Source organism: Pagrus pagrus (genome assembly GCF_965226575.1).
Source record: "Pagrus pagrus genome assembly, chromosome: 22".
In the NCBI taxonomy this organism is placed as follows: domain Eukaryota; kingdom Metazoa; phylum Chordata; class Actinopteri; order Spariformes; family Sparidae; genus Pagrus; species Pagrus pagrus.
Genome location: NC_140204.1, coordinates 10,995,090 through 11,020,737, shown reverse-complemented (window position 1 = coordinate 11,020,737; position 25,648 = coordinate 10,995,090). Strand labels below are relative to the sequence as shown.

The 25,648-nt window shown below is 43.1% G+C and overlaps 2 protein-coding genes across 4 annotated transcripts in view; one reads left to right on the top strand and one right to left on the bottom strand.

Moving 5' to 3' along the window:
* The window catches only part of arap2 (ArfGAP with RhoGAP domain, ankyrin repeat and PH domain 2), a 118,871-nt gene extending 113,731 nt beyond the window's left edge, over window positions 1-5,140 (bottom strand). The window contains 3 exon segments of the mRNA XM_084343788.1: window positions 1,507-2,363; window positions 3,269-3,486; window positions 4,936-5,140. Coding sequence (XP_084199914.1) covers window positions 1,507-2,303 — 797 coding nt within the window. The 5' untranslated portion in view covers window positions 2,304-2,363; window positions 3,269-3,486; window positions 4,936-5,140.
* A 3,786-nt stretch (window positions 5,141-8,926) lies between these two features.
* dthd1 (death domain containing 1) lies at window positions 8,927-20,316 on the top strand. 3 transcript variants are annotated; one of them, XM_084343507.1, is made up of 11 exons: window positions 8,927-8,962; window positions 9,132-9,570; window positions 10,297-10,810; window positions 10,884-11,214; window positions 11,414-11,593; window positions 12,145-12,407; window positions 12,792-12,947; window positions 17,297-17,586; window positions 18,898-19,148; window positions 19,244-19,301; window positions 19,416-20,316. In XM_084343507.1, the coding sequence occupies exons 2-11, from the start codon at window positions 9,138-9,140 to the stop codon at window positions 19,751-19,753; spliced, it is 2,814 nt and encodes a 937-aa protein (XP_084199633.1). In that variant the 5' UTR covers window positions 8,927-8,962; window positions 9,132-9,137; the 3' UTR covers window positions 19,754-20,316. The 3 variants fall into 3 exon arrangements, with proteins under 3 accessions (XP_084199633.1, XP_084199634.1, XP_084199635.1); XM_084343508.1 differs by having other exon boundaries at window positions 19,379-19,608; XM_084343509.1 differs by lacking the exons at window positions 8,927-8,962; window positions 9,132-9,570 and adding an exon at window positions 10,107-10,169.
* The last annotated feature ends 5,332 nt before the right edge of the window (window positions 20,317-25,648 follow it).

Sequence of the window (25,648 nt, the reverse complement as noted above, 5' to 3'; positions counted from 1 at the left end):
GAGTATAGTCAATATGAAGCTACCCATAGCAGCCAGTCAGCTTAGAGCAAAGACTGCAGGAACAGCTAGCTTCGCGTCATACAGAGATTTTAAAAGTACTATTCCTTTAAAAGAAATTGTTCTTGCCAAGGGTTAGCTTAACTTAACAAAAACTATTCTCTTAACAACTCTTCAGCTCATGAATCAACATGTTAAATCGTGTTTTTTTTTTTCCATCCAAAAACCAAAGCATAAAATGTCCTTCTCCACCACTCGCACGTCTCTACAGTAATGAAGCCACCACCAGCAGCCGGTTAGCTCAGCGCAAAGACAGCTAGCCTAGCTTCATCCAGAGATTTTAAAAGTCCTGTTCCTTTAAAAGAAAATTTAGCTTTCATAAAAACAGTTAGATTCGAAAATCGAATCTCATGCTTGCTAAGCTGCAAGCTGCTTACAGCCAGTTAGCTTAGCTTAACAAAATCTGCCTCTTAACACCTCTAAAGCTCAAAAGTCAACATGTTATACCAGTGTTTCCCACACATACAGTTTACTTGTGCGGGCAAGTATATTCGGCGACCCATTAAGGCATTTTATCGGCCACTTTCATTATTCTCTGCCCCTTTTGTCTACTGTCAATCAATCTGCAGACAGAGAGAGAGAAGCTCTGTGGTATTACATCCCTCTCTCCTTTTCAATGTAGGCCTACTTATGCCGTTGTTTTGTACAAACTTTTAAGAGCACCTGGTTGTTGCGACATCCTTCGATGCATGTTGGCTTTGATCGACTACAAGATTAACAAGATTCCTCCACAATCGCAGGTGAAAAAGAGAGGAGAGAGAGGCAGGCCAGTGTGCATGCATTAAAGAGGACAACTGAAGCAATACTATGTAGGACAAACTCTTAAAGCTCATTCTCAGGTCGCCATCACAGGTACACAGCCATTCTGTGGGAAACAGCGTATATCCTGTGTGGTTGTTCTTTGATCTGCACAAAGACCACAGTGAAAAATGTCCCCTTCCACCACAACACTTCTATCTGTATGGTCAAAATGAAACTGACGCTAGCAGACTCTTTTCTTATATCTGTTTATGTGCATATGTGTTCATGTTTGCTTGTTTCAATTTATAACATCATGGCATGCTGGCTATCATCACAGAGGAACTGCACATGAAAATGTGTTTTATCGCTAAATCTGACACATTTACATCATATTGATGTTAATCAATGTGTGTTGTTGGTGAAAGAGAAATTAACAGGGTAAAGTAAGTGAAGGTTTTTGTGCAGATTAAACATAATCATATATAAATATATGAATACAGAGAGGTTTAGCTACCTTTAACAGAGCCAATAGCTGTCTCCCCTTAATGCTACAACAAGCTAAGCTAAGTGGCTGCTGGCCGATAGCTTCATATTTACCATAACTACAGACATGACAGTGGTATCAATTCTCTCATCCTTGGCAACAAAGTGAAAAGGATCATTTCCCAAAATGTTCAACTATTCCTTTGAGTTTAACTGGAAGTTTACCTGTCCTGAAGTGGCGGTATGGTCTGAGTTGGGATTTCCGGGACGGGCCGGTGCCTCAGACGGTAGGAGCGAGTGAGCCGTGGAGCTCCGGGAACCTTAAAAGTGGGTTGTGACTCGTAGATGGAGTTGTCCACCATCTCGCCACTAAAACCCCCATTGTCGTCAGTGGCAGGATAGGGAATGGAGTCAGTGCTAGACAGAGAGGGATCCTCTGAGGAAATCTCCCAGTCTGAGGGCATTTCAGAAATAGAGAGGGACTCACTGCTGCTGCTGGAGGTCATGGAGGGAGGGATGAAGGTATGTCCGGATATAGATGTTTGGATGTTTTGGGGATTGCGCGGGGCCGGTTGAGGCGGGCGGAAGTATCCACTCTCCGGGACATCCTCATTTTCAGTTCCAAGTCCTGCTCCTGGTGGCAAAGTCTGACTTCCCTCGAAATCCCTCCTTTCCTTCGGCTGATGCTGCTGACAGGAAGTCCCTCTCTTTTTATCCTTCAGGAAGATGTGTCTCGGGTGTGGCACCGGCTTCCTCCGACACCTTCCGTTCTCTACCCCTCCGTCTTCATCCTGCTCCTCGTCGCTCGGCTGATTCACCCCAAGTGCTTCCAAACTGCGGAGGATGCGCCTACGGTGGCCTGTTGGAAACACTCTGAGCTCCAGGAGGCGCTCATCTGTGAGGTCTTTGCAGTGTTGCAGAGCTTCATAGCCTCCTTGCTGGAAACATGAGGTATACTGCGACAGGCGGAGGGAAGACAACCACTCCGTGATCTCCTGGCTAGAATCTGGAGGATCCCACATGATGCCTAAGTGTCAGCTCTGCCACATCAGGAAGGACTTCAGGAGATGCCCAGGTTTTAACTGTAGACAGAAAAACAGATAAATACTGTAAATTTAAGAGGCTGTGAAAGATAATTTTGCATGATTACACTCTTGTACCTAAAAATTATTCAGATGTGAAACATCCATAAATTCTAAGAGGAATAAAATATTGGTTCAGCTCTAATGAAGGGCAATTTCCTGCAAACCAAAACTGTTCAAAGTGGATATTGATTTTGCCTTACAGGGAAGTTCTGCAGGTGTAATTTGAAGCATTGAATTTTTTCCTATAACTATCACTTTCTTCTCTAATTCATTAAAGGAAAGCTTCAATATTTTGAATGCTTATTCGCTAGGGTTACACGAGACGATCGATAACACCCTACTAACTGTTCGGTGAATGTGAAGCTACAGGACGCTTAGCCTAGCTTAGCATACAGCAAGAGAGAAGCACTGGAAGCAGCCAGAAACTCTTATATTAGCTCTGCGCTGAAAACAAAAACAAAAAAAAATGTGTGAAAACAAGTGGTCAGATTGCAGGAAGTGATAGCAACAGGTAAGGAAATAGTTTGGTACACAAGTAAACCGTTTGTTTAGGCATAATAAAAAAAAAAATCAGTCATACCAAGCGGACATGAGCATGCTGCTGCTGATCTTCTTATGTATTCTCACCGAAAGAGCAAAGAAGCAAGCATGTACATCCAGCAACAAGTGAGCAAACATGCCAGCCATCAAAATGAAACCCAAATGTGCAACACTCAGGGAAGAAACAGCAGGAAGCAGCAATAGCTGTGACGAAATAGCAGGCCACCATCATAACATTTCTCTACTGTCAGGATTTCAAGAGACTTACCTTGCTTAAGGTCTGACATGTGAATCAAAAACACACAAACTGAGTTTCTTCTTTGTTAAAACACCCTCTTCTTCCCCTTTTTTTAAGCACTTACCACAGCAGAGTTTTAAAAATCCAAGCTTGCCACCGAGCAGCGTGCACAGGTAGTAAACCGGCTAATGGTCCGCTCTTGTTAGACGCCTGCCTCCTGATACTTTCACACCATCTCTTCAGTGTCAAGCGCTGATGAACTGTGCGGCAGAACTGCCCTATCTCACAGGATACATGATCATCACCATCTCGTCATGTCCACTTCTCTTTTGAGCTGCAGACCTACGGTACACAGGGGATATGAAGTGTTACTTCTGCTTTCAAGTAAACACATTCTTGCTGCATATGGGTGCGTAAACATTTGTGCGCCTGTGCATACAGTTCACAGAATACACTGTGAGTAAAAAATGACCTTTTGTAGTTATTTTATAGCCTGGTGAGAACACAGCATCTCTTCCTCTCTCGTATATCTTTGCCTTTTAAAGTTTGACACCATGTAGGCACACACATCGCACTTCACTTAGCAGCTTGCGCACAGGAGCAAAATGAAAGTTGCAGCTCCACACTTCACTATATTAAGTCTTCATCACCGCCTATCAAACCTGCCCAGCTGTGTACTGCAGCGTTAACATGCAGGGACCTGTACTGGCCAACAGCCAGCGCAGGCACACGCCAAAGCTTGCTAGCGCATTTGACCTGGCCTGCTCCACCATCTCTGCCTTTTAGCGCTTGTACAACCACCCACACAATGTGTGCGCACACAAAGCCACACACACCACAGAGCCCACACATTCAGCAAACATTATTAAGGACTGGATATAGGAGTTTTGATCTGCAGCTACTGCCTGGTGTCAGAGCCCACAGAGTGTTTAGATCAATAGAGAACCAAAAAAAAAAAAAAAGAGGAGATGAACAGCTTGCACATGCCACACGGGCATGGGAACGTATGAAAGTATGAGTGTGTGTGCAGACATTAGGATCATAAAAGGCATACAACAGGACATCAGATAATTAGAGTAAGAGATAGTTCCCTCTGCACAGCAACACCGAAAGCCTGGCTGCCAGCATAGTAGAGGTGTGTGTGTGTGTGTGTGTGTGTGTAATAGCACAGGTATGGTTATACAGCAGTGAGGGTGAGTCACAGCATGCACGCCCATGCATGCACACCAACACACACCTAGCTCACACTTGTGCACAAAGTCCAAAGTGTGGCCCCCTTCCTGGTTTGAGAAAAGAAAATACCTCTACTTGCTTCTTGTATTTTGAAAGACAGCAAACTCATTACATCAGGTGTTTAAAGGATATTGTAACAGAAGCAGAGAAAGAAAAAAAAAGCAGCGCTCCATGTGTGGTTTCATTGACAGCAGAACGTGTGAGATGTGCTCATTTCTGTTTACACTTACTGGGAAGAAGAAGAAGAAGAAGAAGGAGAAGAAGAAGAAGAAGAAGAAGAAGAAGAGAAAACAAAGGTGTTACACCACTGTGCTTGTAATGCAACAGATACTAATTAAAGTGTGACGCAGTTTTACTTCACCTACTCGCTTTCACTTGTCTAAACATCCCCAGAAAACGATGCTAACGCTTCCACGAACGAAACATAAAAGCTACTTAACTTCAAGCTAGTTTGTGGCCACTTTTGTCGGATTTACGTCAATAAAGCCGTTGACGTTTTCTCGCGGTGTTGACGCAACGCGTGCGTGCGTGCGTGCCTGCGGTCGGGCAAAAGCTTACCTGCCGGGGGGGCTTCACGCATCACCCGCACACCTCCGCGCACTCCATCTCTCGCCGCTGCGTCCGCTCGCCGTCATGTCACGCCGCTCCGAGTCGTCCCGAGCTCAGTTTCCGTCTGTGCCCTGTGTGAGAGTCAGCTCCACGCCCCGCCTCAGCGCAGGGCCGCGAGTTCGAGACCAGCGGAAGTCCTCACCTCAACGCTCCTGACTGCAGGCTGTAATCACTGCTGGGGTGTAACTGAGAGTACAGTGTCCAGGTACTTTTATTTTTGCTTCAGTAATACTTCTACTCCACTGTTTCTGGTGGTGGAAAGTAGCTTTCTACCATACTGAAGTAAAATGTTGAGGAACTTTTTTACATTTTCTGCTTTGGTATACTTCTACTCCACTGCAATTCAGAGGCAAATATTGTAGTTTTTACTCCACTGTATTATTTCCCAACTTTAGTTAGCCTTGTCGCTTAGTGGCAGTGCCGGACTCGGGATGTTTGGGGGGCGGGGGCGAAAACAAAGAAGGGGCACCAGCTGTATGTGGTGGGGCACCAGTCATCATAGAAAGTTGTTTTCTCCACTGTAATGACACCCTGTTTTATCTACTATAGGCTCATGCAATGCCGTTTTTCCATTCCTGGCTCTACTCGGTTTGACCGAGCCCACAGGCAGAGCGCCAGACTTTCTCGTTTCACTCTCGATTTGATCCATTCGGTCCAGTGACATTTGGAAAGTATAGGAGAGCCGATTACACTATTTTATCCCCATTCAAGTTAGCAGGGTGCTAAACAGGAAGTTAGCCAGCTCAGTCAGCGGTGGTCTCTATTGTGCACGCTCTACAGGCCACACACCACGGAAAATCCAAGTATTGGTATTGCCAGGAAGTCAAGACATTTTAGCCAATTTGTTTTGTTTTTTTCTGTTCCTTCAGTGTGTTTTATATGTTCTTGTGCATGTAAAAGATATGAAAGTTAGAAAGGTCAAAGTCCACACCAACAGAAGCTCCTCTCTCCCACAGAATACACTGCTCCTAAAACGCCTCGTCGGTAGTCCCGCCTTTAATTCTGTGACTTTGTGACATCACACTGTGTCACAGAGTCATACATTTGCATAATTTATGCCTTGCGGCTAGTTTGGCAAGTGAGAAACGGTTGAGCACAGCCGCTCTGTTGTTGTTAGGGTCAGGCGTGTGTAAGCTGACTAATCAGAGGAGACTGGGTATTCAGGAGGCGGGGCCTTAAAGAGACAGGAGCTAAAACAGAGAGTTTCAGACAGAGGGGGAATATAGTGCTGCAGCACTGGACAGAATGAGAAAAATAGTGTGTTTTTTGAGCATTAAAGCATGTAAAACTATTCAAGTAGTAGCCAGAAATAAGATTATGAACCTGAAAATGAGCAAAAGATGACTCGTTCAAGACTTTTACTCAGTGAAAATGTTTCATCCGCACATTGTTTACTTAGATTTTTTGTGATAAAGGATTAAGTGCTCTTCTATCGGTGAAGTAAATCCTCCTACTTCTTAAGTTAGATAAACTATTTAAAAATCCTCTTGGATTAGCCGCATCCTCACAAAACTGCAAACAGGCTGTTTATATAATCTTATGAAAACTTTTCAGAGATAGGTGGTTCTCACAGGGCAGGCATGTCATAAGATTATGACGATCTTATATTAAACTACCCAAAAGTATATAAAGTAGCTAAAATGAGCTCAGGCTTCAAATTCTGCAGCAGTAATGCAGCAGGGATATTTATCCAAAAACATTAGATATAAGAGTAAAGCACTGACAGAGTAGTTTTACTTTTTAAACTTTAGTTTTTCATAAAAGACTTTTACTTTTAGTGGAGTATTTTCAAGTGTGGTGTTAGAACTTTTACTTAAGGATCTAAATACTTCTTGCAGCACTGATGTTGACAGAGAAGTCAATCTCTTTGAGCAACAGTAAGCCTGTTCTACAATGAGAAAAGCGTGCTTGCATGTGATAAGCACTGGAGAACAGCAAAGTCGAGGCACTTGTGATGTTTTGTTGGGAATACGTACGTGTCCCAGCTTGATCCTGAGGCCCCAGGCTACGTTCAACACAGACAGGAATGCAGCGGGCTGCCTGGCACACTTAATGAAGCGAGTCCTGAGGAAAGAAAGAACACTTTCTGTTTCACTATTTCATCTTCGGTTATCATATTAGTTTATTTTTATGGGGCGTAGAATGCAGTATTGAATGTATACTGTGTACGCCGTGGCTTTCTCTTCAGACAGGGAGAGAATTGACAGATTAAACACTGTTGGTGTACAAGCATATACATTAAGTTGTTTTATGAAAGCTGAAATGTTACTACTACTGCTATCGCTACTGTTACTGCTAGTGGTAATTGTAATATAGCTCAATAAATAAATCATGATGAATATACTTGAATTTAAGTTTAAAGATCAAGTTTATTTGTCTTTCCAACTATAGGAAAATACAGTTAAAATTAAATGAAATACAGTTTCTTCTATACAGTATACAGTTCTCTATAACAGTGCAACTTCTATCATTAAAGGGGCACTACACAGTTTTCGGAAAATAAATTCAAGCTCAGAAAGTTAAAACATATGATATAAATTAGGTAATAATAGAAACGCAGAAGTAATAATTTGATATATTCCCATAACTGAGTTGACAAGTCGTCCTCAGAGGGACAAAAAGGTCCCCAGAATTCTGTGTAAGAGACAGGAGGCTAGTGAGAAATAAAAACTCTCTCTTAAAACTACATAATGCACCTTTAATATACCACTGTACATTTTAAACATCTTTTGAAAATGTATCTTGTCACTATATTCGCTATGTGTATTTCTCCTATTGATCGGCATCATTACTGTTAAATAAAATAAAAAAGCCATACATGAATGAATGAAATAACAGGGTGCAGTGTGCAGAATCAGCCACATGATGGTGACAGAGTGCTGCAGCTCTGTAGCTTGAAATGTCACAGCAGGAGAAGCACAGGTGTAAATAATGAAACTAACAATGGCTGAAGTACATGTAGCTGCTTCATTTTCAGGGTCCTGGTGTTGTGCATGGTGGCTCAGTAACACATTTTTCTTCAAATTAATAAAGACGTTCAACCAAAGTAGTTTATAATGGTAGATTCAGATGTTTTCTTGGGGAAAAAAAGCTGGTTTTCTATTAAAAGAATTGTATTTGCCTGTTTTGATAAGCAAAATTCAACTATTTATTCAAACATTAATGTATCGTAACGTAATGTAACAACTTAATGAAATGGTCAGCATCCTGTCCTTTTGACCCAAGAACATCTTCCTTCAGAAATATTGAGTATCTAACACTTCATTTCCTGCATCCTGGTGACTTTTTAGCATTTCAGCATTGATTTGAGGTGAGGATATCTTATTTATGTAAATGAAACCAAATATAATGGAGTAATAATAAGTTGTAAATGTCGTTTATCCTGAGACAACATATTCTCAGAGCGGGACTAGACTGTCGACTGAGTATTAGTCTGGTGTGCCTTTAGTGAAAGATGTAAACACTTCTTCCACTACAGATGTGTTAGGATTGTAAATTCCACAGGAAACCCACAAAACAACACTTCAGTTTCAGTGTTTTTGTCTCTGTACACTTCAGAAAAACACTCTACAGTCTGTGACCTCCTCCTCCTCGACATACATCCCTCCAAAACATTTCTGTCATTGAGTAACTGCCACATGTGTTTTTTTATGATCCAGGAGTGGGTAAAGTTAAAGAGCTGACGTCTTTTTACTGTCCGGACATACAAGCAGTAAAATGAGTGACAGAAGAATAGAGGAGAGGGACGAGATGTCTGCAGGACAGCACTCTGTCTTCCTGTGAGTCTTTTGCACCGTGGCTCCTCTTTTGTCCCTCTCTGCCACGCCTCCGGGGGTTTTCGCCTTGGCAACATGTTTTACTGCTGGCAGCCATATAAATACAGCATTGGCTCCCAAACTAGGAACGCTGTACACAGCAACAGTCAATGCCAAGGACACAGCGAACAAGGGGGCTTCAGCTTCAAATATAAAAGGAGGTACACAAGGGAATGCGATGTATTTTAGTGAAAATTTGATATCATTCACACAAAAAAAAGTGTGTTGAAGGAGGGAATTGCTTTTGCCATATGCAAGATGGCATGAAAAGGGGACAGAAAACAGGCCAGATTTGATACTTCTGACTTTATCTCTTGCATTTTTTTTTAGCTCAGCATGGATGAAAACCTGCACCTGAATAAACAGAAGGATGAAGCTGAGCCTCTTCACGACAGGAGGAGGGAGGACAGTCTCCTCCACATGTTGACTGAATCTATTCGAAGGCTCGAAGCTGTCAGACGCCGCAGAGATCATCACAATGGAGCGGTGGGTGGGAGGAGATGCACGAGAGAGGAGCCAGGTAGAGCTGGCGGAGAGGAAACACAGAGAGAGGCGCTCAGTCCAGCGGAAGGCGAGAAGGAGGATGAGGAGAGAGGAAGAAAGGCTGATGAGAGAGAGTGCGAGCAGAAAGTCATGGAGGTGCTGAGGGAGCTGGGTGTTTTTCACTCAGACAGAGTGGCAGCATGGAGAGAAGTTCTCAGAGAGTGTGCCCACACGCTGGCCGAGCCTCCAGCAGGGGGCGGCGATCAACAACATCCATCAACAACAGGTGTGTGAGTTGCTCTGACTCATGCATGGCCTTCACAGCCTTTTTGAGGAGTTTCAAAGAACTGAAAATTTGATTTAAAATGAGAAAGAAGAGTCTTTAGAGTCTCTGAAATGGCATGGGAGTAGTGGCTAATGTTAAAGCAGTTAAAGGAGATGAAGTGTTGAAATGTCAGCTGAAGTCGTAACACTGAAAGTAGTTCAAGTGAGCAGTTGAAGCCGTGGCGTACTCAGGGTGTTTGAACGATGATTAAAAAGAGCACCAGCTGTATTCAGTGGGGGGATCAGAACATAAAGCACCTCTGAAACTGCTGAAGTCAGTTTAAGTGTGCCTACTGAAAGCAATTGAAGAGTCAGTAAATAACATTGTTAAAGGAGTTGAGGTATCAGTTGAAGAGAGGGGTCTTAAATAATAAAGGCAATTTAAAACCTACTTGTGAGGCAAATGCAGCAGTTGATTGTAAGCACGAAATGGAGTTGAAGTGTTAAGATGCTGAAAGTAGTTCAAGTGTCAGTGGAAGTCGAAACTTAAGCATGAAAGGGGGTTTAAGTGTTGCCTGAAAGAGCGTAACAAGATCAGGTTAAAGTGAATTTGAAACATTGGTAAGCAGCTGAAGAGTCAGTTGATGAGGACCAAAAGTTATTTTTAAGAATATATATTAAATAAGATATTTTATTGTTGTGAAATATAAAACAATTTCCTTTGTTCTTCATGTCTGTTTTGTTTCAGGTACAGAATCTAAAGTCACGCCTTGTTCAGACTCCTTCAGTGATACTTTTCAAAGTGTTGGAGAGGAAATACAAAACATTATGGACAAACTAAACACAATCATTAACAAGCTAGACAAAGAAATCCTCAAATCATGCACTGTGGAGGAGGCCTCAACTGTGGATGCAGCACTTAAGGAGGCCAGAGATCCAAAAGCATCGGAACAACCTGAAGATGACACCAATCACCTGAACTCCCATGAACCCTTTGAATCTGACTCTGGGCACAAACAGGACGTTGAAGACGGAGATGATCAAAGTCGGACGATGACCTCAGCAGACACCGAGCAAACATCGGACCCCAGGTTGAGCAGGTGTAACGATGTGGAAGAGACAGGGCAAGAGTTAGTGGTCAAAAGTCAAGGGACTGATGATGAGGAGTGTGTTTCTCCTCAAAGTCAGACAGAAGTCCTGGAGGAGATGAATGAAAGTGGCAAAGGCAAAGAGGAGACAAACAGAGGATGGATCACAGTCGGGTAAGTTGACGGACTCATCATCAGAATACTTTTATTTGTTCCTCAAATTCACATCTGCACGTATTATTTCTAGGCTCACCGGTCAACAGGAGGACACCCATTCAGATGTACCGGACGCCTGCTTTGTCACAGCACCCATGGGTGTCGCCGAAGCCCTGAGATGTGAGGTGGCCGACACCCTCAGCTGCCTGATGGTGTGCGGCTCGGAGGAGCTGGTCAGCAGGGTGATCAGGGTCAAAGTTCAGGACGCAGCTAACTTTCACTTCCCTGTAACCGTGGTGGTGCCTTTCTGCGCACGCTACCGCGGCAACTACAGGGACGTCGCTGTCAAGATGGTCGACGGAGAGAGGAGGGTGAGCTACGTCACTCCTGTAACAACAGAGGGCACGTACGGAGGACAGAGGGTAAACTACTTACAGTTTGTTTTGTGTAAAAATGTTTCGATTATATCCAAAAATTCAGAATGAAATTCAGTTTTGATGTTATAACATCTGTGAGCTAACTAGCTAACAGCACCTACAGTTATTTCCAAGTTTATATATTATTCAGATGCTTTTGTCAAAACAGATGATTTCATTTATGTTGTGTTTCTGTCTTGTTTAGGGCTCATTTGCAGAGGTGAGGGTGTACTCCCTGGGCCTGTTTGCCGTAGTTTCCTGTCTAAAAAGAGAGAATTACACAGTTCCCACAAAGGGTTTGTCACTCAAGCTCCCAATGGATCCCCGGGTCTGTCTGAACTACCTCCCGGGATCCTTCACGGCTCCAGTGATGGCACAAACCATGGTATGGAGATGATGATTTAATCACTATCCATTTATGTGCCGCTTTACTTTGAAGGCAAGCGTGTATTAGCAGCGATCACAGGTTTACCCAGCTGGTTTATTATGGATCGAGGGCTGTTTGGGTTTGAGAAATGGGCAAAAACATATTTGAGATCAAGAATTTGATAATCAAACGATTAAAGTTGTTCCAAAATGAGATAAAAACAGAGCCGTGGTGAGGCAAAGAGAGGAGAAGAGAAGAAACTGCTTATAATTCACAGACTTGAGTTCCCACTGATGTTTGCTGTAGAGAAATGAACAGCTGTGGTCGATATTTGAATTGACTTCCAAGTCCAATCATCTGTGAGCTGACTTCACCACAGCAGTTTGTCGCTTGATCTGGCGTCAAAAACCAACAGCTCCCCCTCTGCATGTCTCTCTTTGATAACACAGCATGCTGTCGGCAAAACAAGACTGTGGCAAAATAAAAAAAACTATTTTCATATCACACGGCATCGTCGTCCAAACTGCTGCCTGAATAATGCAGAACAGATGTCTCCTCGTCTGCCTCAGATCCAGCCCGTGGACGCTGCGCTCCTGGCTGCCGTCAGGTCCGGAAGCGATGACTATCACTCGGTGGTGTCAACGAGCCCGCTGCTCTACCTCACCCACCCGTCCTCTCAGCCCCTGAGGAGACCCCTCACTCTCACCCTCCCCTGTCCTCCAAATCCTGAAAAGAAGAGGCGCACAAGAGAGCAACGAGAGGAGCAAGGTCACCGAACTCGTCCTGTTAGTGCCTGTCCGCCGTGGGATCAACCTGCTGCCCACAGGAGGAGGTGAGTTAAGTGGGGCCTAGTGCAGAATATAATATTTATGTTTTCATGTATATAATCACCTGAGACTAAGAAAATTTGTGTTTTAGTTACCTTGCATGCTTTTCTTGTCTTTAGTGGCCACTGGAAGGTGAGACGAGGGGTGTTCAGTTGGTTGTAATCTGCAACCACACCACTAGATGCCACTAAATCCTACACACTGAAGCTTTAACTTCTAAAAAGCATGTGTTGTACAAACCATTTCTAATGAATGCAAGTTTTAGCTTAAGCTAAGTATTTTAACATGAGGATTTAGCATCAAAGCACCGTTAGCGTCATGCTAACATGGCTGTGGACTCTCAGTCTCGTCATAAATAGAGTGTGTTTTGTTTTTCATCTTTCCGTCAGAGTCCTGGGTGCCTCCGTGAAGTCTAAGGAGATGTCCGATGAGCTGCTGATCGCTCTGGGTTCGAGAGACAAGCAGTGGAGCGTCTTGGATAAAGTCGCAGTCAGGAACCAGCAGAATGGAGTGGTGTCGTTTGAGCTGGCAGAGAACTTTGACAGGTTTGCAATACGGTATTTTAAAAGCACGATTCATGCCACTTTAGTCATTTAAACTTTATTTAAATAGTCCTCAAACATTTGATCCAGAGAGATTTACAGGATGGCCAGGAAATGGAACAAAAACATGAATTTATTAGCATCAATTTAAGAGAGATTAAAGGTTTTTATGCCTAAACTAATAAACAAACTGAGCTTAAAGGACAACACAATTTCATACTTGTTTTACTTTGTTTATATTTGGCAGACTCTGCCACCTTTCTAGCTTCAAATAGTGTTCTGGGGACCTTATTTTCCTCTGAGAACAGCTTGTTTATTCAGTTACAGATGAAAAACTGGCGTTTTTAACTCGTTATTATTGTAACTATTACAATTGTGAATTTTAATCTATTCTCCAAAACTACATAATGCCCCTTTAATACACAATCTGCAATACTAGCCCACTAACACACGAACAATCAAAGGAAAAGTATGTTTAAGTTGTTTCTTAGAAATGCAAATGATGATGGTGGGCTCCATCACAATTGATTAAGCCCTTGATCAAAGACAGGTCAGATAAATGGAGTCTGACTGGACAGTCTTGTGGCTACAGGAGCTCAGATATACAGTATCTTTGGGGCCAAGAGCACATATTGCTTTGTAGAAAAAAATATTAGAACAGCAGATTCAATTGTAAAGCTAACAAGGAGCCACTGCAGGGAGGCAAGAGAAAAGGTAATATGGTTTTCTGATCTAGTTAGAAGCCTCGCAGAAGTTCCCCGGACCAGTTAAAGGCTGCAGGAAGAAGCTTCTGTGAAAATACTGAGAGTTAGAGTAAATCAGAAGTGAGTGCCTGGAAAGATCCTTGATTGAGAAAGTCCAAACACAGGCGTTTTATTTTCTCTAACTATCTCAAACTGCCTGTGATACTTAAGTCGTTATCGTGAGCATTTCTGTGACTGCAGCACTCTTTGGATCTGTTGTTGCACCATCCAACCCAAACAGATCAGAGCACAAACTGAGATGTGAGGCAGAAACATCCAAAAAAGGACTACAGACAGCGCAGACAAGCCCAGGGTCAGACTCATGGGCTCGTTTGTCGCAGATCCAGCGCTGATTCGTCCTGTTTGTCCACTCAGTAAAAGAAACATCTGAAAAACACACAAAAGAAGACCCTTAACAGTCTCCTACAAGCCCCTGAGAGGTGTTGTGATCGTAATCTTCCGTCTCTCACCACATCTCCTCGAGCCTGTGCCTCGCTGCTAAAGCTGATCAACCACCGTAGTTGGTCTGCGGGATTGTAGGTGTTCAGCTCGCTGCTCTGGTTTCCTATGCACAGTGTGAGAACGGGCCTGCGTCTGCTCACGCTACGAATGAGGATGTAATAAATCCTGCATCTGACCAGAGAACAGAAAACAGGCATCACAGGGGAATTGAAGCGAAACCAAAACAGTTTTCATTTGATTATGTACCTCCTTGCAGAGATGCAGTTAGCGGAGGTCGGCTCCAGGTCTGTTTGCTTCTCGGGGAACGCAGGTAACCAGCATAAAACCTTCAAATCGTGTGCTCCTTGCAGTGCTGATCTTGTAATATCGAGGAGGCTGTTAAAACTGGAACAAACAGTAAACAATATTTGATGACGACGGGACTAAAATGAATGATTCTTCATTTATGAGAGTAATTTAAGATCTCTTCAACACCTGTCAGTGAAATACAGCCGTCTGAGTTTTGGTTTTGCCACAGACTTCACCTGCAAGATACAAAAAAACAACAGTTGTGAGTATTTACAGCGATTAGACTCCAAACTGGTGGGGGTTATTTTGCTTTCATAACAAACTCTCTTTGTTGTCATGACTGAATAAACTGAATAAACAACACAAAGGACGACACAATTTCATACTTTGTTTATATTTGGCGGACCCTGCCACCTTTCTGTGTACTTCAGGGGACCTTATTTTCCTCTGGGAACAGCTTGTTTACTCAGTTGAGGAAAAAATAAATATTTCTGAGTTAATATTGTAAATAAACAAATTCTAAGTTTGGATTTCTTCTCCAAATCTACATAGTGCCCCTTTAAATAAGATAAAGCCTTATTTGCATATTTAAAAATAATAATTCAGAAAACTTGTAATACAAAAAATAATCATCTCCAATGAAGTAATCAATTGGGGAAGTTTCACAATGATATCTATTCATTCATTTTTTTACCCTGTCTCCCGACAAGCGTATTTCAGTGTCTTGGCACATAAAACAGCCATGTATGCATATTTTGATGTTCCCCTTTAGTTCAATGGTTTCAGGTCTCTCACAACATGTATTCGGTATCGGCGGCCCATGAGCCCGATAATATAATAATAATAAACTTTATTTATATAGCGCTTTTTAAAAACAGAGTTTTACAAAGTGCTTTGACAAAGACAATGCAAAATTGTAGAGGACAACAGAACAGATTTGAGAGTAGTAGTAGAAGAACATAAGTAAGAATAAGAAAAAGAATAAAAGAAATGGGTTAAATCAATAAAACAAGAACAACAATATGGTCAACTCAGACAGTAGGAGCAAAGTAAAAGGAAGACATCACATAAAAGCAAGTCTATAAAAATGGGTTTTAAGAAGAGATTTAAAAGAGGTTACTGATCCTGCAAGCCTTATCTCCTCAGGAAGGGCGTTCCAAAGCCGAGGGGCCCTGATGGCGAAGGCACGATCACCTTTGGTTTTTAACCTCGACTTTGGGATGGTTAGAAGGGCCCCGCCTGAGGATCTAAGGCTGCGTGCTGGCTCATAAGGAGTTAAAATGTCTGTTATGTAACTCGGGGCCAGCCCCACAAGTGCTTTAAAAGTGATCAGTAAAATCTTAAAATCAATTCTAAAACGGACAGGGAGCCAATGAAGGGAAGCTAGGACTGGGGTAATGTGGTGTCGTCTGTTAAAACCGGTTAGAAGCCTAGCTGCTGAGTTTTGTACTAATTGGAGGCGAGAGAGTGATTTATGGTTGATACCGGAGAGAAGGGAATTACAGTAATCTAATCTGGAAAAGATGAAGGCATGAATGATTTTTTCCAGATCCGGGCGTGAGAGCATATGTTTGATTTTGGAAATTGATCTTAATTGGTGAAAACAAGACTGGACCAGTTTGCGTACATGCGGGATGAAAGTGAGCTCTGAATCAAATTGGACACCAAGATTTCGTGCAGTGGGTTTTATGTTGGCGGACAGTGGACCAAGGGCTTGCTGAAGAGGGCTGGTATGGTTTGGGGGGCCGAACAGTATGATTTCAGTTTTTGAGCTATTTAGTTGTAAGAAATTTAGAGCCATCCAATGTTTGATATCTGTAAGACAGTCTAAGACGATGAGTGTGTTTGACAGGCGCAGAAGGTTAGCGGGGTCCTGGGCCGTCCTCAGAGCCACGTCCACACACCGACTACCGGCAGTGACTGTCATCAGGAGTCCTCCCACGACATGGAGGAGGGAGAAGACGTTGCCCCTGGACATAGACAGAAACAGAAAATTGCTGAATGTGGATTGGCATATTTGAGGACGACAGCTGAAGTCGACAGAAAATCACAGATTCCTCACTCACTTGTGGACAAGGAGCTCTGGTGGAAACCTGAACATGAAGGGGTTCAACAGGAACGACTCCGGCACTGGAGATGCTGGAATAGGAAAACCATGATCACTTGGTTTTAACTCCCTCCACATATTTGCTCCTTGTGTTGTTAATACCAACCACAGCATTTCCTTTACTCTCTGTTGTTCTTGCCCCGTCAAATACATCGACCAGACATCTACAAATACTCACCGCTCGTACGACTGCTTCTCTTCTCTCCGGGGGTTCTCGATGTTAAGAGTACATCCCTTTCAAGTCGACATGTTCAGTATTTGAGCACAGCATGATAAGAAATGTGGAGCGCTAGGACTAACCAGACGTAGAGCCAGCTTTGCTTCACATAAGGGGTTTAAGAAAGGCGGTATGGATGAAGGGGGGGCCCGAATGCTTTGAATTCCAGGCTTTAGCATTTCTATCTGAGAACACAAGTCGACGGTAATGTAACGTAATCTCCAAAGAAGTCAGAGACAATGTGGAAATAAAAGTTTCTGATTCTGTTTTTAGTCTTAAAACTTTAATTCTGAATATCAGACCTGGTTGTAAAACTGTAATTCTCGTCGTCTTTCTTATCTCAAACAGCTTCCCCAGAGAATAATACATGTTCAGGAGGTAATATGAAATCTTTATTCTGTCTTTAAGTGTATTAAGTCTGTATCCAGGCCCATGATAACAGACTCGCCCTTTCCTTTCTTCAGCAACAATCTAATCTCCCGGCTAAGCTCTTAACTTAGCTTCTGTCTCCGTCTCTCTGCCTCCCTCCTCTCAGGCTGCTGGTGATGCGTCTCCTCTCTCCGCTGCTGCCCTGCCATCTCACCTCCCTGGCAGAGGAGCTGGAGGAGTCGGTCTGCTGCCACGCGGTCACCGTCGTCCTCCAGCCCAGACAGGATGAGCCTCACGCCGTCCTGGTGGCCGCCCTGCCCAGCAGGGACCTCGGCTGGGAGCTGTCCAAACTGCGAGCACAGGGCTACTGCGGTTTCTGGGAGACCTCGCCGGAGATCTCCATGCGTGAAGGAGATCAGCTTCTCCTCAGGTTCAGTGGCAACATCACCTCCACAGGTAGGGTGTGAGGTAGACTATGGACTTACTAAAAAACTTCCAAATCATAAGAAAAACTGCCTGCATTTGGACAAACAATGGAAGAGGAGGACTATTCCCAAGGCAACTTGCAACTTACTTGTATCTTCCAAACTTTCTCCTGCTTGGCCATTGCTGTTAGTCTGATGGTCTGTAAGTTGTGCTGATGGTCACATACATGAACGATATTGTTTCTTTTTGGCATCTGAAAAGCCTTTCCAAGTTTTTAGTCTTGCTAGCACGGCTCTCGGGCCAACGTTGGTCCGTTGCTCCACCACTTTGGTCCAGACTGAAATATCCTGCCTGTTCTCACCAGACTAACGGCCGTATGGGACGTCTGTGCAGTAAAGTCTGTTCTGTTGTTAGGCGGTGACCTCTAGAGGCTGTGGTAATTATGTGGGGAGCAAAGGAGGAAGTCGGGTGATATTTGGCACACGACATTGTAAAAACACTCCCAGAGGATGAATCTCAATACATCTGGTGATTCTCTGACTTTACATCGCGTACCATATACCTGCAAAACTAATGAAAACTAATGGCCATCAGCTTTGGTTTTACTTTGCATTTTGTGCTAATTTTCAAATGTTAGCATGCTAGTGGAAAGTGGAAAGTGGCTCCTCAACCAAGAACTGTTCAAAGGGGCTCAGAGTAAATATCTACTACGGACTATAAAAATATATACAGGAACCTGACGATAACAAATTAGCAGAACCTCCATGTGAATAATAGTGACTGTAAGCTGACATTAGCATTTAGCTAAAGCACAGCATCAGAACACCTAGCATGGCTGTAGACTTGTTTTACATTGACCACCGTTTTTACATTTGTAGTCAGCGTGCAGGCAGTGTTTTTCCTTTGACACCTTGGCAACACACACCTGACGCTACTTCCTGAAAAGCACCGTTGCGATTACATTTGCTTATTTGAAAAGTTCAAATGATGGTTACAGATCAAAGATAATTATGCAAAGTTGGGATATGGGACTCTAACAATGAGGTTTCATCTATGCAAAACACTGTATGGTGCTGAACCTGAACACTGGCCTTCATATGGAGGGAAGGAGGCAAAAAGAAAGTTTGATGCAGTGAAAGTAACCCTAAATGTAGATACGGCAACTGAAGTAGATGAAAAGTTGTTGCTGTCTTTGGGGATGCCAGAAGGTCAAAGAAAGGTTTGTCTTCCTGCTGCTTGTTGCCAATTAACTTGATATATCTGCAGCAGAACTGCTCTGACATCTTTCTTTAAACTGCAGTAATAATCACAAGATTTTGCACGTCTATGTTTCACACACAGGAAGTCAAAGCGACCAACATGATGTCCCTAAAGACAGAATCACCTTCCACAGTCAGCAGAAGAATCAGCTCTCGGTGCGTCTAACAGAAGTGGACCCATTCGGGAACTACAGCTCCCCCCACTACAAGGGCACGGCCGTGTTTTATAAGGTCACCAGAGGTCAGCTTGAGCGGCGAGGCGACGAAGCGCTCCCGACGGACACGAAGCTCCTGGGAGACCCCGTCTGTAAGCTGTCTCTGACTTTGCCCAAGGTGACGACGCATTCAAGAGGAGCTCTGCATGATTCGTGGTGTTAATACCTTCACAATAAAAGCGCATTCTTACGTTTTATTCCGCTTCCTTTCAGAAAGTGAGAACCATCAACCGGCCCGTCATAGCTCGGGTGAAGTTATGCGAGGAGACAGGTGATTTTTTTTTATCTATTAATCATGCATTACAATTTCAAGTCGAATGTTTTGTAAAGCCATAAAAAATCTTTCAGCCTTACCTCCATCCGTCATCTCTTGCTCTTCCACCAGATTCCCTCTCAGACTCTCTTCTTCTCTGGTTGTCCGGGGAGCTCTCAGAGGAAGAAGTAGCCCTCCTGGTCCTCGCCCTGCGTCTCCGTCGTAGCGCCGCCCAGCTGGTGAAGCTCCGGGCGGGGGACAGCCTGTCCACCCAGGCCTTCCACGCCCTGGCCATGTGGAGGAGAGGGCTGCCTGCTGCCACACACCAACCCAAGGCCTCTCAGCTGGCTCACTGCTTAGCCAAGAGCGGCAGGCCGGACCTGGCCAGAGAGCTGCTGCTGCGAGCCACCAGGCAGGGCCCGGTGAAACAGGGAGGTAGACAGGGAAGTAGAAATCACACAGCTTTTTAAAGGTGCAGTATGTAGTTTTGGGAAAGTAATTATAATCAGAAGAGAAAGATCTTCATTGACTGTTTGAATTTATTCTCCAAAATGATGTAGTGCCCCTTTAATGCTGCTTATGGTCAGAGTCTGCAAAATGAGCTGGTGGCAATGTTGTGTTTCATCCACAAGGGGTCAGCATTGGACTGTGAGAATCCGTCTTCTCGTCCCAGACTTAAGTCGATAATATCCATCAGTCATGAGTAATTTTTAGTGGTCTGAAGACTTTATATTATCAATAAAATCAAAAAGATAAGAAATACCAGAAAAAATGTATCAAATTTTGTTTGGCAGATACTTTTTTCCAGCATTTCTGTCCTGTTAATTGTCTAATGCCCCCTTATATTTGCCTTGGGGGGCCCGAACCCAATGCTAGGATCTAGTGGGTAATATTTCTTATTATTTTCTGTGACGTATTTGAAGCAAGAAAAGCTGTAGATCACCACATAGAACATTTTCAGACAATCATGTATTAGAAAGTATTTAGTTTAGCCATTTGTAATCAACGCTGTACCTCATAATATGTTTTGTAATCCAATAAATAAAAAAAAAGAAAAACACACACACTGTACGTGTTTGCAGACTGTCACGCACTTTATCTCTTGTGAGTTTTCTCAGGTTATTTTTCCCATTCAAAGTCTGACATCCATGGAGGCATTAATCTCTGACAGCGCCTTCATATTCAGACTTTATTTTGTAGTTTGGCTCCACGGACAGGTGGGTGATTTACACGACCAGTCAGCCATCTCTTCTCTCTGCGTAAACAAACGCTGACACTGAGCTGTGACCTCTTTTCAGCTCCCTGACACCGAGTCATCTTTAAGATTTGACGGCGTCTCCTGACTGGGTCCAAGAGCGCTCGGTTCGCGGCATAATACGGCACATTTATGTTTTTTATTTGAGTCGGACAAACTTTGAAGATACATCAGTGATTTATTGTGGGTTTTTTTATATATATATATTTTCTAGATATGCCTTTAAAATAAAAAATTGAGATGCATATTTTAGTTTGTCGATATTCTTAAAATGTATGACCTTTAAGCAGGTGAGAAGACATCAAGGTCTATTTGGTAGCTACTGTGGGGTTTTCATGATCTTTAGCACTAGCCAGCTAGTAAATACCTACCTATGCTAGTAAGCTAACCTTACCAAGGAACATTTTATTAGCTAACATTACATTTGATTGGTTAAAGTTTATGATAAAACAATCATGTTTCTGTATTTACATGTCCTATATTTAACATCAGCTTTTGAAGATGCTAACTTTTTGTCCAGAAAGGTACAGCTTCCTATTCTTATTATGTAGTAGGCTAACTGTTAGCCATAAAGGTCATATGTAGGACCTCCGGAGCAGGGTTGTCGTTTTAAAATGTTGAAGCTGGAAACATTAGGATAGCTTTTTTACAAAGTTGTGGAGCTCACATTAGCTAGCCGATAAAATCTGCCAGTTCTCATTTCAGCCAGCAAAACTGATAATGCTGTCTAGTTGAGATGATTACCTCGGACTAACATCAAGGACCTATTGTTTAAAAAGGAACTTACGATTTGGACGGTTCACGGGCGATTGTCAACTGTCTCTGTGGAACTCATTTTTCACGTCACGTTACAATCCAGTCACATGTGGCGTTGAAAAGTGATTAATACATGCAAATTTCTACAAATTGTTATATAGAGCCTCTTTAATACCTGATCAAGGTATCAAATGTAATTCGAAGCTGAGCTTTGTGGTGAAACTGCTGTTTCCAAGGACAAGAATGAACTTTGAACCTCAGTCAGCCCTCTCAGCTGAAGCTGGTTTAAGTAGCGCCACAACGATAACCAAATTGTGGGTAGCAGAAGTGCGCTCTGTCTTTTTAATGACATTCACCGGGGTTTTCTTTTTCATCAGCCGTCAGAGCCTCACGCTCCAGCTGTGTGACATTCTGCAGGCCCTGAGCTGAAGCAGGGGGGTAATGATAGATGCCATGTGTCCAGGTGGGGGGTAGGGGACTCCCCGTGGAGACCACCCCGTGCTGCAAACAGGGAGCGGGGGGCGCTTAATGAAGTATGAAATGGTAACAGGTGGAACTGATGGATTAAACAGGATGATCGCTCCTGCTCCTTCACTGTCACTTGCTGACAAAAACCACCCCCTCTATTCATTAACCTTTCCTCTTCCTGCCCTTCTATTGTCGCTCTGCGCCACACTTAGGTGCGAGTGTTTGCTCCCACACTTCTCTTTTACATGCCTCACGATCCGTCTTTGCTATTATCGCCAAACTTTTCTTCTTTCCCTCCCTTCGGTGGGTTTCTAAAGGACATGTGGCGGCATCGCTATCAGGAGAGTTTTGTGCCTCGAGTGAGTGCGCCAGAGGGGGGTATCATTAAGCCCGGCGCAGGGCCATCAAACACGCACACACACATTGAGGGCCATGCTCGAGGTAAATGTCACAGAGGGGGCTCCCACAGCGCCGGGAAATCGTTTCCTCTCTCATTTTGTCTCCCTTCTCTCCCCCTTTACATTATTGAAAAGGCCACGCAGCAAGGCACTCTGGGAGGTTGCCCGTCGTCCAGTTTGAGGGGGGGTTTACCGAGGGCTGATGAGGTGAAGAATTCCCACAGAGTGCCAGCATAGACAGATTCTGATTAAAAGCTCATCTGTTTCATCATTCATTTCATCATCCGGAGCGCTCCGACCTTTTTTTCTTTTTTTTTTCCGCGGGAATCCTCTCTGCCTTGATCAGTCACTGTTTTAGCTGTCAAGGTAAAAACAGTCTGATGTGATTGAGATGCAGAAACAGTCATGAGTGAACACACGGGCCCTCGCAGCTCATCCGGAGAGTTATCAGACCATAGCGATTACATCTGGGTGGTTGGGGGGGGGGGAATATGGACTTGTTCTCCCGGGCATTGAAAACTGCGATTTGTCGTTTAATTGGCTGTTAGCATAAAAGTGAAGAAACTGAAAGGCCAATTTAGTTATGCAAGTCTATCGTTAGCTTAATGGCTGATTATTTTTGATTAAAGGCTGGTTTAATTGGCTCTTGTTTACTCATTTAGCCAATCACACACCATACTGCCTCGCAGTAATTTAGATCCAAGCACAGCCGAATCCTCACCACGATTATATTTTGAGAAGCTGGAGAAAAACACATCAGATGTAATTTGTGTTGCTTGCAGTCTCTGAACAACACAGTCAAAGTTTTAGCCTATGCATAAAAAGGACTTCATATGAACTAAAAGTGAAATTTTTCCAAGTGGTATTCACTTTTGGCAGTGTTGGCGCAACTGACGACTGGGTAGTTTCCTCTTCCCTCGGAGTAACAGCCATAAAAACACAAGACAAACTGTGAGTTTATTTATTCCTTTAGTTTACAATAGAGACATGAAAGCAGATAGAAATGGTGCCAGGCTGCCAGCCTGACTGCATTGCCAAGTCAGCCTTCATTTTTCCAGGAGATTATCTCGCCTTGTGAAAGTGACGTTTATAGGGAACTAATCTAAAAGCAGATGGTGTCATTATTCTGCAGCCATTAAGCCACTGTGCCAGACATTTACTTCAATACATGAAATCAAAAAACTGTGTTATAGCCGGTTAAAGTAGCATTTGACTTAATTTATTGTCAAGAGTAAAATGAGAAGTTTGGTACCACTCACATATTTGTACGGTAGGCTAAATATGAAGCTACAGCTAGCAACCAGTTAGCTTAGCTTGGGACACGGACGAGAAACGGTGAAACAGCTAGCCTGTTTCTATCCAAAGGCAACATATCTGCGTCAATGCACCTCTAAAGCTCACTAAAACATACAAAAGCGCTGTTATAAGAAGTCAAAGCTGAATTATTTCTTCGTTGTGTGCGGTAATTTCCTGTTTCCACCGAAGCTAACTGGCTGCTGACAGTAGCTTCATAATATTGTACAGACATGGAGTGGAGTCGGTTTCTCATCTAAGTCTAGTCAACAAAGCAAATAAATATATTTCCCATATATTTAAATTATTTCTTTAATAACTAGAATGGCACTCAGAAGAGTGCATACCTCTGCCAAGCCCAAACAGTCCTCTTTAATTCGATCGAGCCTAATGCAGTATCAAATACACATATTTATATCTGCTAGATCGTGACTTCTAATTGGACTTGAATGAAAGAGGTAGCGTGGCCGAGCGGTCTAAGGCGCTGGATTAAGGCTCCAGTCTCTTCGGGGGCGTGGGTTCGAATCCCACCGCTGCCAGGGAACCTTTTCAGCTGTAGTGTGCCACAAAAATAGACTGCTGAATCTCTAGATAAACAAACAAACACATCATACTCACTTATAGATACCAAATAAATGCACCAGGTCTTATTTCATCAAGATTCATGCATTATTCCATAGGAAATTAACATATTAAAGAAGGCACAAGAAATTTTGGGGACCTGTCTCTTTATCCGGATCCTCACCAAAAGTTAATGGGGTCTATTCTGGGTTGAGATCCAGCCTCCATCCAAGTTTCGAGGAAATCTGTCCAGTAGTTTTTGTGTAGTACAGCTCACAAACCAACAAACATAAACTCTTCAGTGGAGGTAATAACTTGATTTATTTGCACATGTTTATTCTTTAACAAAAAGCAAGAGTCATACATGTAGTGTGCATTTATGTCAACAAATCTGTTTTAAATCACAATGGACCTTTGTTTCAAAATATAAATGAAAGATACTAGTGTTAGAACACCCCGAGGTCCTTTGGGTGATCTGTGCTGAAACCAGTGATGAGTGAAGAATTGAGACAGCTCCTGAGTGGCTGCCCATTCATACAAAAACAAGGATGGATCAAATCTCAGGGGTGATCCTCTGACTCACACCCCGACCCTGGCTCCAGTCCACTGTGTGTGTGTGTGTGTGTGTGTGTGTGTGTGTGTGTGTGTGTGTGTGTGAGGGAAACAGCCATGGAGAGAGAGACCTCTCAGGTGTACTGCTCAGTGGGCCGTGACAAACTCTTCATTTGTCCCTCATTTCAGGGCAGCTGGGCTGGCGCTCATGACCTGAGAGGACCGGAGTTCCCGTTGCGAAGAGCAGACACTGAATCACTAGGGAATATTTTAAGCTGCTATAATAATAATAATAATAATATAATAATGTTTCTATATTAACAGTGGTTGTAACTTGTCTTTTGGCTTTTAGCTTGTTGTTTTGAAATTAATCTTTTAAAAAAGATCGTAGTTACTTTATGCTCAGCACCAAATGGCAGACAAACAACGTTAGCAACTAGCTTGTGAGGATAGTAAAGCAGATATCTCCTTCAGGAGTTGTTGGAAAACCAAAACAGAGATAAAATAATGAAGATGATTGAATCAGTTATTATGGATTTTAGGAGCACAAATAGAAATGATCAGTGTTGAAGTAAGGCCTCTGTAGTCGGATATAATTGTGTTGGTGAGGCACAATTACAGCTCAAATTCAGCGTGGAGTGGAGACTGGAGCTATTTTGTTGAAAACAGAGAAATAAATGAGACTTATTTCACTAAGCCTTTCTACATGTTCCTTTATTTGAAACCTAATATGCTGGGGAAGTAACATTAACATTAAGCTAACATTATTTTGTTAGCTTGTGTTAAAGATACATGTGACATTTGACCACACCTTTGTTGTATGTATTGAATTGTGTGCTTTGTAATTTTGTTCATGCTAACGGTGCCTCACGGTTGGTTGCATGTTGTTATATGACTTCCAGTGAGGAGGAGTAAGGAGCCTCAGTCACAGAGATTTTCATCTGCAAAGGTGGTTGTTTAACCATAAGGACAACAACTCCCATGATGCCATGCTATTTAAGTCCTTTTGTTTTAATTGAGAGACCCCTAGAGGCCGAAATTACACACATATGCATTGAAGTGAAGTTTTTAGTTGCTTAAGT